At 27.9% G+C, this 16,580-nt stretch overlaps 3 protein-coding genes and 1 pseudogene across 3 annotated transcripts; 2 read left to right on the top strand and 2 right to left on the bottom strand.

The window, feature by feature from the left end:
* The first annotated feature begins 209 nt into the window (after positions 1–209).
* On the top strand, positions 210–3,941 carry LOC112691896 (E3 UFM1-protein ligase 1 homolog). Its single transcript, XM_025566333.1, has 13 exons — positions 210–313; positions 386–531; positions 695–939; positions 1,019–1,211; positions 1,544–1,690; positions 1,762–1,937; positions 2,018–2,197; positions 2,264–2,404; positions 2,543–2,772; positions 2,850–3,123; positions 3,187–3,344; positions 3,443–3,657; positions 3,722–3,941. The coding sequence occupies exons 1-13, from the start codon at positions 234–236 to the stop codon at positions 3,844–3,846; spliced, it is 2,310 nt and encodes a 769-aa protein (XP_025422118.1). The 5' UTR covers positions 210–233; the 3' UTR covers positions 3,847–3,941.
* A 998-nt stretch (positions 3,942–4,939) lies between these two features.
* Positions 4,940–7,052, bottom strand: LOC112691474 (rab GDP dissociation inhibitor alpha). Its single transcript, XM_025565738.1, has one exon. The coding sequence runs from the start codon at positions 6,753–6,755 to the stop codon at positions 5,430–5,432; it is 1,326 nt and encodes a 441-aa protein (XP_025421523.1). The 5' UTR covers positions 6,756–7,052; the 3' UTR covers positions 4,940–5,429.
* A 1,754-nt stretch (positions 7,053–8,806) lies between these two features.
* Positions 8,807–9,610, top strand: LOC112690981 (tigger transposable element-derived protein 6-like). Its single transcript, XM_025565089.1, has 2 exons — positions 8,807–8,827; positions 9,248–9,610. Exons 1-2 carry the CDS (start codon positions 8,807–8,809, stop codon positions 9,608–9,610), a joined length of 384 nt encoding a protein of 127 aa, XP_025420874.1.
* A 2,463-nt stretch (positions 9,611–12,073) lies between these two features.
* Positions 12,074–16,119, bottom strand: LOC112690973 (annotated as a pseudogene).
* Between the last annotated feature and the right edge of the window lie 461 nt (positions 16,120–16,580).

Below are 16,580 nucleotides of genomic sequence, written 5' to 3'. Positions count from 1 at the left end.
TGTCAGTCAAGAATATTATCAATGTCGTGGCAGTAAATGTTTACCGTGGCATCCTAAGTCCAGGCACCCTAGACCGATAGTACTCTGGTTACAAGGCTATATCAACTATAAAAACGTTATAATTTTAAACATTTTGCTATTTACCGATCGATAATAAAATTTGATTAACGCAACACCACAACATTATTTATATATAACTAGTTACTGAAAACTTAAGTCCTTCACAATTCAACATGTCGTCTAGTGATTGGGATGAAGTTAAACTATTGGCTGCCGACTTCCAACGCATTCAGTTGACAACTTCATCACAAAGGTAGTTTCTATTTACAATCAGAAGAGTACTTTTTATATATTAAACACACTATTGATTTGTTTTGCTTTTAAGATTAGGGGAAAGGAACTGTGTGGAAATAGTAGCAAAATTAATCAGTAGTAAGCTACTTGACGTTGTATTCACAACTGATGGTAAAGAATATGTAACACCAACTCATTTGACTAAGGAGTTAAAAGATGAAGCATATATTCAAGGAGGTATATAAGATTAATTAATATTTTTAATAAACCATTAATTATTGTGAAATCATCTATTTAAAGGGGTTTTAGATTATTTATATTATTAAAAAAAAAATTTTTTTTCAGTTTTTTTCATAGTACTACAATAAAATATTAAATAGTAAAATTATTGAATTTTTAGGTCGTATAAATATATTAGATGCTGCTAGAGCTTTAAAAGTTGATCCAGATGTTGCAACCAGTGTGTGTGAAAAATTAACCAAGGATGAACATGATGATTATTGTATTGTTCATGGACAATTAATTGGATCAACTTATTTAGATCAAATTGCTGAGGATGTCCTTGATAAATTAGAACAGAATGGTCATATAAATTCATTAAAAATATCTCAACAGTTTGATTTACCTGTGAATATTATTGATTCGGTATAATTAAAATATTTTAATTTATTCTTGAATATATTATAATAATTAATAATTTATAAAAAATGTATATATAATTTAGATGCTTGAAAAACGAAATCAAAATTTGACTTTTAATTTGCACAAAAATAAAAATAACCCATACTTGTATTATACAGATTCCTATTTTAATTCTATTAAAAGAATTGTCAGAGGAGCACTTCTAGCTATAACCCGTCCTGTTTTATGTACAGCAATAATTAATCAGTGTTCTATTGAAGAAAAAGAATTTTTCAGTAAGCATTATTAATCATAATTTTCATAATAATCTATAAATTTAACTATAATTTTTGAAGGTGGTCTATAAATTTAACTTCGCACTGATCAGTTTTAAATATTAATACAAATTTAAATATAGTTCTTAAATTTTAAAAATAAATATCCAATTAACTAATATCTATAATATTACATCAAAGATAATATTATTAATCATTAGTCATTAGATACATTGGATGAAAAAACTAAAAAATATAATCTGAAAAGATATAGATTACCTTATTAAGACTCATTAATATTTAATGTTTGATGGAAAAACGATTATTGAAAAGACTTAATTAATATATTTCAGGTGTATTTGAAAGTTTGTTGGCAGAAAAACAAATCCCTGGTACATTGACTGATCGAATTGGAAATGCATGTACTTATGTTCCAAATATATATACCAAAGCTCTAAACAATTGGGTTATGAATTTTTACTCCAACAATAATTATTTAGGTATATTACTATTTTATATAATATATTCTAACAACTTTTACTTTATTTAATAAAATTCTTTTAACTTATAGATTATGAAGCAATGAATAGTGTTGGTATAACTGATCCTATTTCTTATATATCACGTATGCAACTTGGTAAAGAATTAATTGCACTATCCACATGCTCCATTGGATCTAAAATATTGGTTGATGTTTCTGCTGCTATTGAGGAATCTATTGCTAGTGGAACTTGGATTGATATAATGGTTAGGTTCATTATGAACATTTTTTTTTACCACTTAGATATTTTAACATTTAAATTAAAGAACAATTGTATGATTTTTAGGATTTTCTTCCAATAGTTTTTGATCCAAAAGATGGAAAGCTGGTTTTAGAATATTTATTGAAGAAAACTAAAATTTCAAAAGGTTTCCAAATTTTTGATGATACTGTATTAGTGACTGATAAGTTTATAGAAATACAATCTGAACGTATTATTAATACATTAGACGCTAAAGTCAAAAGGGTATAATCTAAATGTAATTGTTAACATTTTAATTAATTTTAAATGTTGAAATTTAATTGAGTTTAGATTATTAAATCTGGAGAATATGCAAATGCTTTGATAAGTTGGAAAATTCAACAAAAACTTGTAGAAGATAAAAATCCTGAACTTAGTCGCAAAGAGGAACGCAAGAAAAAAACTGGTGGAAAACATGGAGGAGGAACACAGGTATTTAATTATGAATATTTATGTAATATAAATAATATTTCTGTTTAAATGTTTAAAAATATTTATGTATTAAATTTAAATGTATTGATTAAAAGTAGTTCTGATTGTCTTAAAATGTGACATAAAAATCAATTTTAGGGTCGAGAAACAAAGATAAAGACAGTCAAGAAGAAGTATGGACAAAAATCTAAACAACATGATTCTGACTCCGATGAACAGGAGAATAAAACAATTGCTAGTGAACAATTTATAATAGAGATTGTTACTTCTGATGAGATAAGAGATAATTTAAAAATCGAAGAAACATTTAAAGACGTTTATGAAGATAAAAGTTCATTGACAGAAAAAATTGTTTCATACCTTTATCCGTAATACTTATTATTATATGAAAGCATTGAGCAATTCAATTTTTTAATATATATATATATTTATAATATAATTTTAGAATTTTAAATAAAGAAGCTCTAAGACGAACACAAGAAATGTATGATCAAGTAATAGCAAATCGAATAGGTGACAGACGTAAAGTGCATCAAGATTTTAGAGACAAACTCTTATTGCTTTTGTCTGATTTTCATCTATATATTAAAGGTGTTCAGAAATTTGATAATACTGACATTCAAATACAGCTTACAACATTTTTATTGAAATCTGTTGGTGGTGAAATAGTAGAAAGTGTTAAGTATTATGTAGCACAAAATAAAGAACATAATTCAGAGGTACATTCTACTATATATTATTTTAGAATAAACAATTTTAATGCACAAGAATATATATTTTAGTCCAAGACTAATCAATACGATAAACAAATTGAAGATGCAATTGAAAAACTACAGAAATCATTGACATCTAAAAGGATTGATGATTTTTATGAAGCTGTTGATCAATTATTGTCTTCTGTTGATGTAGTACAAAAAAAGCATGATCGTAAGAAAGAAAGGTACTTCCCTTTTTATTTTACTATAAATGTGAATCGAGTATATGTATAATTATTTGTAAGATAATCATTTTAATTAATAATAATTTATTATTTTCTAGGGAACATTTACAAAATAACCGTCAAATACTTTTGAACTCTTTATCAAATACTGAAAATGATGCTGCACAAGTACTGTTGATTGTCACACAAATACTTTTTCAATCAATTACACAGACAATGATTAAAGTATCGGGTAAATTTGTATCGATCCTTCTAGGATTTTTACAGAAACATTTAAATGAACAAGATTTTTCTGTTCTACAAAATTACTATGGTATGATTCATGATAGGTTATTTAATATTGCAAATTACCTATAGTGATTTCTAATTTGTTTTAGACCTTGTCGTACAGCTTTTAAAAACTGAAGATTTTGATGAAAAAGAAAATATTAAATCTAAATTAGAAGAAATCACACATATTGTGAAAGACCTCGCTATCAATTTTAAAAAAAACTTAGGCTAAACCAATGAATTAGGCTTCTTTATGTCATATAAAATTGCCTATGGTCAAAATATTGTTATTTGAAACTGGGATATTTTATTGTATTTACAATTTATACAATTTTTTTAATTTGTTTGTATATAAATAATATATTGATTTGTTTAAATAAAAATAATTATCACTGAAAATCATTGTTTAGACAGAAAGGAAAATATTTTAATAACATTGACATGAGATTATAAAAGTTATCAACACATATTTCTAAGAAGTTGATTAGCAATCAATTCCACAAATTATATTTATAATATGAACTGGTACATTTTAATGTACTTTTTCACTATTTAAATGATTCCTAAGATAATGACAAATGTCACACAAGTAATATATGTTTCTGTTTTACATTCAAATACTTATTTTAACTGTACAAAACTAGAAAAAAAAGTATTAATTTAACATGTATATTTTTAAGGTTTAATTAATATATACATTTTTAAAATTCTAAGATAAATTCATTGAATTATAAAAATTTTTATATTAATGTGCATTATTAAATATTAAATATATATATATATATATATATACGTATCGACTTTTTAAGTAAAATAATTTGGGATAAAAAATATTTTTCTTTATTTTATTCTATTTATTATTACTATTTTATTTCATAACTTTATTCATAAAAGATTTACCTAATATTAAGGGCAATATTTTAATCATGTTATTTGAATGAAAAACTAATCAAAATATCATTCATCAATATGAATGTACTGGTGAATATTAACATAACCATTTCAAGATTTTGTATTAACTAATAGACTAGAATTTAAGATTTATTTTATGTAATAATTATACTAAGACACTATATATACTATTATAGTGCCTTATTTATACTAGTTATATAAATGTTAATCATTCGAAATTACCATTCTATTTAATAAGTGCTTTAAATATCAATAAATAGCATTTTGAAACTAGCATATTTATTCAAAAAAAAAAAAAAAAAATTATATATTTTTAATGTTTTAAATTATCATTAAATGGAATGATAATTTTGAGTTATTAAAGCAACCTTTATACAACTTATAAGATTCGTAGGCATACAGAATAAGCATAATTTAAATTGTATGTAGGTTTATTAAAATTTCATACTGCCCACACAGAACTTTTTATGCATAAAGAAAATCACCCGTAAACATTATTACGTGTTACGCCAATAAATGTAAAAATGACTTAAAAAAACAGGTACAACTTAAAATAAAACATTTTTTTTTTTTACAAAAAAAAAAAGAATAAAAGAATAAAAATAAAATAATAATTACAAAAATGTGTATATCTTATGTTTAATGTTTCTAAGTTTATCTAGGGTATTATTAAAAATTTTATTTTAATTAATAAGATATTTCTACTATGATATTCTTAAATTAAGGTATTAGGAGGCACCAGCTACTTCACCCATTGAAAATGTATAATTTGACTGCAATATTTTCAATAACAAAAAAATTGTAGATATACCAATATTTGGCTATTAAATTATTATGATATAATATGAAATGGAAACAATTTCTCATTAAGAAATTATGATAAGAATGCACGTAAAAAAATTTTTACATTTCTTCACTTTCTAATTTAATTTTAGAAAAATCAAACTCTTCTCCAGTTGCTCGTTTGTAAATGTCCAATACATCCAAACATGTAGTTTCAAAATGTGATGTTGCATCATATGATTTTGAAATAAATACTTTACTATCTTTTCCATCATCGATAGGTTCATAATAATCAGAAAAGGACACAAATTTTTGTTTGATAGATCCTAACAAATCCAAACCTGGCTTAATCTCCAATTCTGGGTTGTTTGTTTCAACTTTTGTTGACACCATAGCGATAAACCATCCTTGAGAAGATACTTGATGTGTGTTACTTACTAATGAAACATATATGTCTGACTTACGATTGACTTGATTCTGAGGTATAATTATCTGAGTTGATAGTGCGTCACGGGTATTTGGTATTGGATGATTCAATAAGCATATGCAACGAATAACTTGTCCAGTTTTTTTAACGCGATCTTTAACATAGGATGGGTCACAGAATACTTGTTTACATTTAGCAACAACACCACCACTTTTAATTCCAATAACACTTGATCCCTCAAAAACAATTTCATCCACAGGAGTGTTCAACATATATGTACCACCATAAATAGCACTGAGACGAGCAAATCCTTGAGGTAATTCTCCAAGTCCATACAAAGGGTACAGATATGGGCTTTTACCGTAACGAGCCAATGAATCACTGTACAGTTTAATTCGCCTAATCAAGTTGGCAGCTGGCTCATTAATGTAGTCATCATTCAAATAGAGAGCCAAAGCATGACCAGTGAAATCTTGAGTATTTTTGTCCAACCCAAACTTGGTGTACAATTGATAAGCAGACATACGCTGTGGGTCAACATCCTTCCATGTTTTTGGATCGTCTTCTTGGAAGTCTTGTACAAATATTAGGAAATTTCTGAATCTTCTTTTCTCAAAGATGCCCATCAGATCAGATGACAGCGCTTCTTTCTGGTCGACCGGCACCTTATAGATTTTACCGCCTTTATACACATAGCTACCTTCAACTGACTTGAACTCCAGGTAGCGCGTCACGCCCGTATGTATGAGTAATTTTACCAGTAGACCGTTGGCCATAAGGAACTTAGGCACCAAATCGACATTCCAGTCACGTCCACGTCCATATTCTTTTTCATCAGGTTCTTTCACCCCGAACTTCTGGAATAGCTCCTGCAAAGGTGTGATCGATGCGGACTCGCCACCATAGTACTTGTTGCGATCGACGTGTAGCACCTTCTTACCCGAGACGGACAACATGCCGGACAGAATGCATTCTTTGAGACCAGTGCCTAGCACAATGCAGTCGTATTCTTCATCCATTGCGTTTACACACGCAGAAAGTAAAACTAATATGAAAAAAAAATACGAGCTGTTGGACTTGACGCCGCTCGTCTATAAACCGTTGAAACTCACACGAAACGTTCAATACAACAACAGCGTATATAAAAAAAACCGTAAGAATATTCAAGTAATCAGATCGTATTTCTGTGTAGCGGACAAAAAACGTTTAGCGAAATTATAATCAGTAGAAGGTAAATGACGTCGACGAAAATCCGTCAATCGAAAAATATCAATAATAAAAAAAAATTGAAAAAACTGATAGAACACTGGGGAGCCAATCAAGGTCACACTGTTTGGTACAGTGTACACAAAGGGAACACAATTGGACAACAGCTTCTCCACTGAGAGTACACAACTGATTGTCTACACTCCCCACCGCAGAACAGCCTGTTCACAACTGATAATTGTCACATGTTTGCGCGGCTTTAATTTTTTTTTTAGTTTACATGAATTATTATTGGGGTGCAATTAATTTAATAACAATGAAGATGTCAAACGTTTAGTGTTATTTATGGCATACCTACAGTTACAGTCAAAAAAATATGATTGTTATCAGTACGTACGTGTTCTTTATTTTAGGGTGGGTCTTCCTCGATGTATTTAATTATATTTGATTTATTTGTTAAGTTTTTAGCTTCTACTATAATACTATTATTCAAACATTTTTTCTCGTCCAACAGTTCATGATTATTCTCTCTGAATTATCAAAATTATTTATGTTTGTATAATTTCACTATAATATAATATAATATAGTATACATTACACTGTTAAATATTTTAGCAACAAAATTGTACTCTGAAACACGTTGTATTAAAAGAATTGTATTATTGTAGTAAAAAATAACCAAAATTATACTCAAAAAATACATTATTGCTGTAAAAATATCCTGAGTTGCACTTGTTAATCGTAATTAACTTTTTTATTTACCAAAATAACAAGGTAGCCTATTAAAAAAAAAAATTGTACAAGTACCTATATTTTATTAACGCTATTATACTAAAATGTGAGGTAATATTTTTATTTTATTTATTTATTTTTTTTATTGAGATTTTTCCGGCCTTTAAAACCATCCCATACAACTAATATTCCTCCACCTCTCTCTGTCTTCCGCTAATTCCCTCCAGTTTGCTTCTGGATCCACTCTTCCAACGTCTCTCTTCACACAATCTTCCCATCTAAGGCGTGGCCTGCCAAGCGATCTTTTTCCCATCGGCTCCTCCTCAATTACCTTTATCATTGTGCCCTTTTTCCTCCAGGCGTGTCCAGCCCACATTAACCTTCTTTTTGTGGCTTCTGTTGATAAGCATGGTTTTTGGAACAGGTTTTCCTCCTAACAGGTTCGTGTTCTCCATTCTCCGGTTTGTAGGTCAAGCTATGGTTTGTAGATTCGTCTTAAAACTTTTCATTCAAAAGTATCTAATCTTACTTCCTCTGTCTTTCTCAGTGCCCATGTTTCTGAGCCATACAGGATAATGGGGCGTATTAAAGTCATATACATTTTAATTCTTAAATTTATAGATATTGATCTAGATTTAAGCAGGGTTTCAGCTCCAAAATAGCATTTGTTTGCTAATTGTAGTCTTCTTGAGATCTCCACCTTTAGCTCATTGTCTTGAGTTAAGAGAACGCCTAAGTATTTAAATTTTGGTACTCTTTAATATATATGTCCTTCCAATTCCACACATTCTCCTCGTTGATATATCCTATCCCTTCTGCTAACTTTCATTTAATCCGTTTTTTTGTCGTTTATTATGAGACCTTACTCGCAGTATCCATTAGTTTCTTACAATGTTTCTTTATTATCTCTATGTTTTCTCCTATGATGGCAATATCGTCTGCATATGCCAACAGGCCTATCTTTGACTGACCTAATATTAGGCCTTCAGATATATTCATCTCTCTAACTACCTTTTCGAGTATTAGGTCAAAAAGAATCGGAGAGAGTGCGTTCTCTTGTCTTAAACCAGTGGCTACTTTAAACGATTGAGATGTAGACCTTGCAATTTTAATTTTTATCTCAGAGTTTACCATGTTAGCTTTAATAAGATTGGTTAGTTTTCTTGGAAAATTAAACTCTTAATATATTGAATATGCTCGGTCGATGTAGCCCATAGTCAACAAACAATGTATAAACCTCCTTTGTCGTACTCCCACATTTTTTGAAATACAGTAAAACCTCTTTATAACGGACCCTCTGTTAGACGGAATCCTCCTTATAACGGAAAATGTCAATAGTCCCGGTTCAAATAATATATAAAATTGAACTCTTTAAGACGGAACCTCTACAAAACGGAAACGGAAAATGTTCGTAATCCAATTAGTAAAAATACCCTCTGTTAAACGGAAAATAGAATTATTTAAAGACAAATTACATACACTTACATAAGTATAAACTATATGTATGTATATAATATATATGTTTGGTAACTAATAATCTAAACTTTATCTGTCATTATTTTACTCGGGAAAGAGTAAAAGAGTGAAAACTCCCTCATTTGAACAAATTGATCAAAAGTTGTATGAGTGGTTTGTCAGCGTTCGGTCAAAAAATTTGCCAATTTCCGGTCCAATTATACAAACAGAAGCTATGAAATTGGCTGAAAAAATGATTGTCAAAGAATTCATGGCTTCGAACGGTTGGCTAGAAAAATTTAAAAAAAGGCATGACATTGTTTGGAAACAAGTTAGTGGTGAGGCTAATGACGTTAATCAAGAAACTGTGGTGGAGTGGAAGCAAAAAATATCAAGACTCATTGCTGGGTATGAAGCAAAAGACGTGTACAATGCTGACGAAACTGGTTTTTTTTCAGAGGTATTCCTACTAAGTCACTAGTACAGAAAAGTGAGTCTTGTTCTGGCGGGAAAAAAGCAAAGGATCGCTTAACAGTGTTCATGTGTGGTAGTATGGCTGGAGAAATTAGGAAGCCATTGGTAATTGGCAAGTCTAAAAAACCACGGTGTTTTAAGAACATGGACATTTCTTCGTTACCTGTCATATGGAAATTTAATAAAAAAGCCTGGATGACAACAGAGATAATGGAGCAGTGGTTGCGTTATTTTAACGCAGATATGCGATCTCAGAATAGAAACGTCGTAATAGGTCAGGAGGTTTTACTGTACCTGTTTTATGATAAAGATTTGGTCTATGGTTGACCTGTTTGGTCTGAATCCACCTTGGTAGTCACCCAAGATTCCATCAGAAATCGGTTTTATTCTGTCTAGAATGCAATACGACAACACTTTGTATGTCGTGTTCAGTAAAGCAATGCCCCTATTCAGTGCTTGAAATGGAAAATTTTCTGAATCGGAACTCTTTTTTTTTTTTAGTACATACCATATAATTAGGGGTTTTAAACCACCAAAATTATATTTTCCCCTTCCTGAAATACTAAGTCTTTTTATTACATAAGTTATACTTTATATTTTGGCAAATCATTTTTTTTCATCTCTGATATTATGTAAAGTGCTAAAAAGAGTGCTAAATCCACAGACGTTTTATCAGAGTGTAAAATATTTCCCATATTCATACCATTTAAAACTTATTAATCTATTAGGTATCTATTTCATTCGGTAAATCAACAAAAGGCCTTTGAGTTTTTATAATTTTATAAATAATTCTAAAAACTAGAACAAGGCTTGGAAAATCAAAGAATCATGTCAACAACAGTTAATCTAAAATTTGTTATATTTTTATATGTATCATAGATACAATATTTGACGATTTTCTTTCAGACATGAAAATAACATTTTTAGTATAAGGTATTTTATAAAAATAATACTTGTGTAATATTTGTATATTCCTTTCAGAACTAATAATAATAATAAATATGAAAATAATACGGATATAAAATACTGTTATTGGTAGATTTGGGTAGATTGCGCACTACTTGAAAATAAGTTTGGTTGATCGCGTACAACATCACTACCTATTTTTTTACTAATCAAAGTTATTTAAGACAAAGCTTTAAGTACATCACTAAATCTTTCTTTATAGTATACCTATACAGCCATATCTATCTGTATCTACCTACCCAACGTGTAGAATTGAGTGTTTTCAAAGTGATATCTGACATAGATTCTGAAAAAAATTCAACTTTTCCAATCGTACAAGGCTCAATCCACAAAACAATTGTAGATATTTTGCACATTTTTAAAAAACTGAGATATTTTTCGTTGTTCTTGCTCGTTTCCTGAGAATCCTGTCGCTATCCGCCATTGCATTTTTATTTTAAGAGAATACACGGCGACCTATTATCGTATGTTGCTCGGCGGTGAACGGGTAAAATAATATTATTACGTAACTTTAATACACAGACTTCTATACTAACTTGATAAACTACTCACCGAATTTATCATCGAGAATGATGAAATCTGGCGAAAGTGCTCTTATCATACGTCCACCACGTTTTCGGTCGGCAAAAAAATTTTAAATACTTGCTGGTCACTATTCTTACTATTTCTTCAATAAGTAAAATTTAAATAAATGAGAAGACATAAAAGTTAAATATAATTAAGATGAAAAAAAACAAATACTGTATTTTTCACGAAATAAACATTTTTAACATATTAGTTTAAAAATTAAAACATACAGAACCTATCACAAATTATAAAATACAACTAATTTGGTTAATTTATGTCGTTTATTAACAATATTTGAAATTTTTGCTTTAGCAACATGATGTAATTGTATTTATAAATATTTTTACAGATTACTTTTACTTATTACTAAAAATAATCTATGATTTTGTAAAATTAATTATTGGAACACGTCATACTTTGTAGAATATTGAAATTATAACAATCGTTCTTCGCTAAGATTATTATTTTTACAGATAAACCAGATATATTATAAATAAAATAGCAGGTCAGTTCGATTAACAAATTCCTAATGTATTTAAGTCTTTTAAAAACACTATTAGAACTCTTTAATAATCCTCTATTTTTTTACATCAATTTATATGGAATAAAAATATTTATGACTATAGTTTAGTTCATTTTATGAAATAAAGAATATTATCTTTTCGTAACGTAGTTAGGATTTTAAAATGGAGGGGCCAAACCAAAAATAGGTACTAAAAAAAAAATAATCAACAATTAATAATAAGTTTGTTAATATAGTAATTTTTATATAAAGTTTATCGTATTTAATATATTTTATTTCATTAAAATTACATTTCAATTTATTAGTTAAATTATTTTGACTAATCTAACAATAAAAGACGTTGATGAGATTTTGAAAAAAAAATGTTTTCATTATTTATTTCTACCAAAAATCATAACAAACAATTGGCTGTAGCTAACGTAAGCTTCTTCTTTTGTTCATATCCGTTTTCTTTTGAATTGAGGGCCCCAAATCACAAAGGCCTCGGTGCGTTGCACCTACTGCACCACTGCTACGCCGCTGTGTAACACGATTATTGATTAATAAGTTAACGATAAAACAATAAGTGTTACAACTTACCAAGTCAATAATAATATTAACGATTTCATTTTTGACTTTTTCAACATAATCCTTGTGGCCTTTAATCAAAACTTTACTAGAATTGGAATTAACTTGTGGAAATGTAACAGTAACTCCATTATGTTTCCTACTTATCTAGTTTATTACTTCAACGTGGTGGGCAACAAAATGATGATGATATTTCGGAGGAACGTTCATAGTGACTTCAATTATATTTTTCTATACAATTTTAATGTATTACGAGATTATAATAATAATTATTATTATTATTATTATATTATGATTCTCGTATATCTATCATTTAAATAAATTAAAAGGTAATAAACGTTCAACTATTTTTTATATAATAACTGTTAGTTATAGGTTTTTTTTATGAATTTAATAATTCCAATAACTATAAATAAAAATATTTGTATAGTAAGTACTAACCAAGTCTTTAACAATTTCTTCAATCTTACGTTTCGCCACTTACACATTTATTTTATTACCTTTTATGATGACAGCACTATTATTAGAAGCTACTCGTATTTTCGGAAATGTTATAGACACTCCATTGCAATCATTAATAATTGGATTGATAATTTCACCACGTCTTGCAACAAAGTAATTATGATACTTTGGATCAACATTTACTACATGTCGAAGAGTATTTTCTTAATTCAAAATTGTTAATAATTATATGGTTAACTTATTTAGTTGTATTTAGATACATTAATGATTATTTTAATTGTTTTATCTTAAGTTATTTAATTTTATATGACTTATATATCAATAGTTCATTATTTTAAAGAAAACTATGAACAATTATGTAAATATAACCTCAATACAATTTCAATAAAAATAGACAGGTTAATTTAATACACGTACATTTGTATTGAATTATACATAACAAAACTTTAGCATGGTCTAAAAGTCTTTGTTTAGCAAGAGCATCATCTGCTTTGCTATCACTGATCACAACTCTATCTCCAGCACCAAGTTTAGGAAATTCAATTTTAACATCGCCAAATTATTTTTTCAATTTGTGTAAACATTCTTTTTGATTGACCACAAAAGTGCCATGATATTTTTCATTTATTTCTACACGTTCTTCGATAACATTACCAATATCGGTTATCATAACTTCAAATTTTGCTTTTGCTTTATTAAAATTCTTTTTTTTACCAAAAATAGTTATATTTTCATTAGTGGAATCAGTTTCAGGCGGGAAAATTATTCTTGTGTTCGTTAAATATCTGTTCTGGAATCCAAGTATAAAATCATAAATGAACACATTGTACCATTATCAATCATTGTCTGAATTTTTGTAATAACATTTTTAACATAATCTTCAGGTCTTTTGATAACTATAGTCTATAAATTAAATTTTAACTTTAAAATAACTGTTTACTATTTTTTTAATAGATTTTAGCAATTGGGAAATTTTCTTGAAAATTTACTTATTGTATTAGGGGAGGGGAAGTAGTTTCTTCTCTTGAGACAATTGTCCCCTGCTCAAAGAAACTGTCAGAGGCCAGGTTCGAATCGATGTCTGAGCGTATATCACACATATAATAACTTATACAATTGGTTTAATTGTCATTTTAATTTATAAGTTTAATAAATAAGTATATTCTTACATTATCTCCTTTAACAGTTGGTAAATGCAATGTCACATTACCATCATAATCTTGTTTTATAGATTGAATAAATTTATTCCCAAGATTTACAATGACATTTCAAACTTTAACATTTCCCAACATCATTTCCTTTGTTAATATGTCTCCCTAAAAATACATGATTGATAAATTAATAATAAATTGAAAAATAAATAATCTTTATAAAAAACCAACTATTTCATTTTGTACTTCTTTAATCATATCAGAAGCGATTAAAACTTTTCTTTTATTTCCCATGACTTTAATAACATCACTATTGTTCCCTTCGCGCAGTAAAAAAATTCTCATATCAATCTCTTCTCTAATCCAGAATATTAAATTATATAAATAACAATATTTCTAAAGGTCGAATCACAAAAGTTAATAAATAATAATTACATTTTTAATAAATACTGCTCTTTTTTTAGCACTAAGTTTGTGAAATTGTTTAAAAATAGGAATTTCCAATACATAATTGGTTTCATCTAATACTTTGGCCAATTCAACTAATGATTTAAATGCTTTATTTACATCATTGTTCAAACCTCTTATTTTAACTAAATTATTTCTAGCCTCGACTAAAATATTGAACCAAATATTATTTATTAACGGACAAAATACAAAAAAACAAACATATTAATACTATTAATTACCTGGATTGGGGAATATAATTTAAATATTAAATATTTTCTGAAGTTCTCGAACTTTTGCACTCTTAACTCCAATTATCGCTACATGAAGGCGTTGGTCAATTGTTATTTCTTTTTTAATTTTATTTTTCAACTTAAATATAATTTCCTCTAATTCCTAACAAAATTTTAATTATTACAAAATTACGAAAGAAACTATTTGATGGAAATTAATTAAAATACCCGATTTCGTTAATACATAATAATACTTGTAAATTTAAAAAAAAAAAAAAAAAAAAAAATATATCAAATCTTTTAAAAACTTTTAAACCTATAATATTAAAATTAAAAGTTCATTGAATTTGTATCGAGTCATATCAAAATTCATTATTAAAATCATCATTATAAAAGTATCGATATAATAAATTATCGACATTTTAATTTAGAAATCGTGAAATTTTCAAATATTTATTAAAAGATTTAATTTTAATTTAATTAATAAAATTAATACACTAGTACGGTCACAATTAACCACTTTAAAAATAGCCAATTTATTTACTTTGATGCTAAGCTTAAATTTCGATTCATTAAAACATATTTTTGATACATAATTGAACTACTTTTTTTGTGGAATTCTTTGTTCCAGTAGTATAAATTATGTCAGATGAACTTTTTATACACGGTATTTAAACATGTGCTCCTGTACGTTTTTCAATACTTTTAAGATTAATTCCTTGTTTGCTCAATAACTTATTTTGATGTTCTTTTGGAAACTATGTAGTAGTAGTTTTAATCTGAAATTTTAATGTTTTAGTTAAAATTGCTAAAAAAAAACATTTTTTTATTTATTTATCCGTAAAAAAACTATAAAATCACAAATTATTTATCAAACATTTTACATTATTATGCACATTTATGTATTATAATATTAAAAAATAATAATAATAATATATAATTCATAATTTGTACACAACAATATAATAAAATTAATATTATAATAAATATTATTTTTATCAGTTTATCTTATTGATTCCAACTTCATTAAAACTTATTTACTTGAGTTTGGTCGCATGCGATTATCTTTTGTTTTGCTCGTTCAATATTAACTCTATTGTATTCTATATTATTTGTAGGTTCGGTTCGGTTCGGTCCGATCACGGTCAAGTCACGGTCAAGGATTATGATGTACCGGTCACTACCGGTCACAATCAGTCAAGTTCTATTTGCACTTTGCCACAAAGTGTATACAAGTGTTCAAAAAACAATCAAAACAATTGATATAACCGAGATTAGCGTGGCGATCGACTCTTCACACTAGGTGATCTCGATCAAAAAGCTCGTGACCACGGCGGTCTGGATCGTGCATCGACCGGTCGAGACTTGACCGGACCTGACCGTGACTTGACCGTAATCGATAGTATGTACGATGACCGTGATCGGACCGAACCGAGATCGCTAGTGTGAATCGAGCATTCATAAGCATTCTTAAGTATTCGTCTATAACAAGTGCTGCACTTTCATGTAAATATAATTTTACAATTCGTAAATTATAAAAGAGAACACTCAAGCAATTTCTTTGAAATGACAATTTACTACCAGTTATTTGGTAGTCCATTGTTCCCATAAGAAAAACTCGATTTCATGGCATATTAAATTACAACTAATTACTTTTGATTATAACTTAAACTTTATAATAAACGACGAACGAACGAACGACAAAGAATATTCGATAGTGAATCGAATACGATTAGTTAGATTGTAGTAGTGCGTTATGCATTAAAATATAAAGATGATACCGCAAATGTTTCAATATGTGTTCCAGCAAAAAATATAAAATAAGATAGATTCCCAAGATAAGATTAAATTTAATTCTAATAATAATTATGAATTATTCATTTCATAGCCGTTGACAAATTTTTTAGGAAAAAATCACACGAATATCAAGTAAATATAGCCAAAATCTACATAAAAGATGTTTTTATGATATTTGTACCCAAAACCTTTTTTTTAGATTATTTAATTCTGTTTAATTTTTATATACCCAACCGTACGTTATATATATTTAAAAAACCGAAA

This window comes from Sipha flava, unplaced genomic scaffold (assembly GCF_003268045.1).
Source record: "Sipha flava isolate LNK unplaced genomic scaffold, YSA_version1 115_pilon_pilon, whole genome shotgun sequence".
In the NCBI taxonomy this organism is placed as follows: Eukaryota; Metazoa; Arthropoda; class Insecta; order Hemiptera; family Aphididae; genus Sipha; species Sipha flava.
This window is presented reverse-complemented; position numbering and strand designations above follow the sequence as displayed.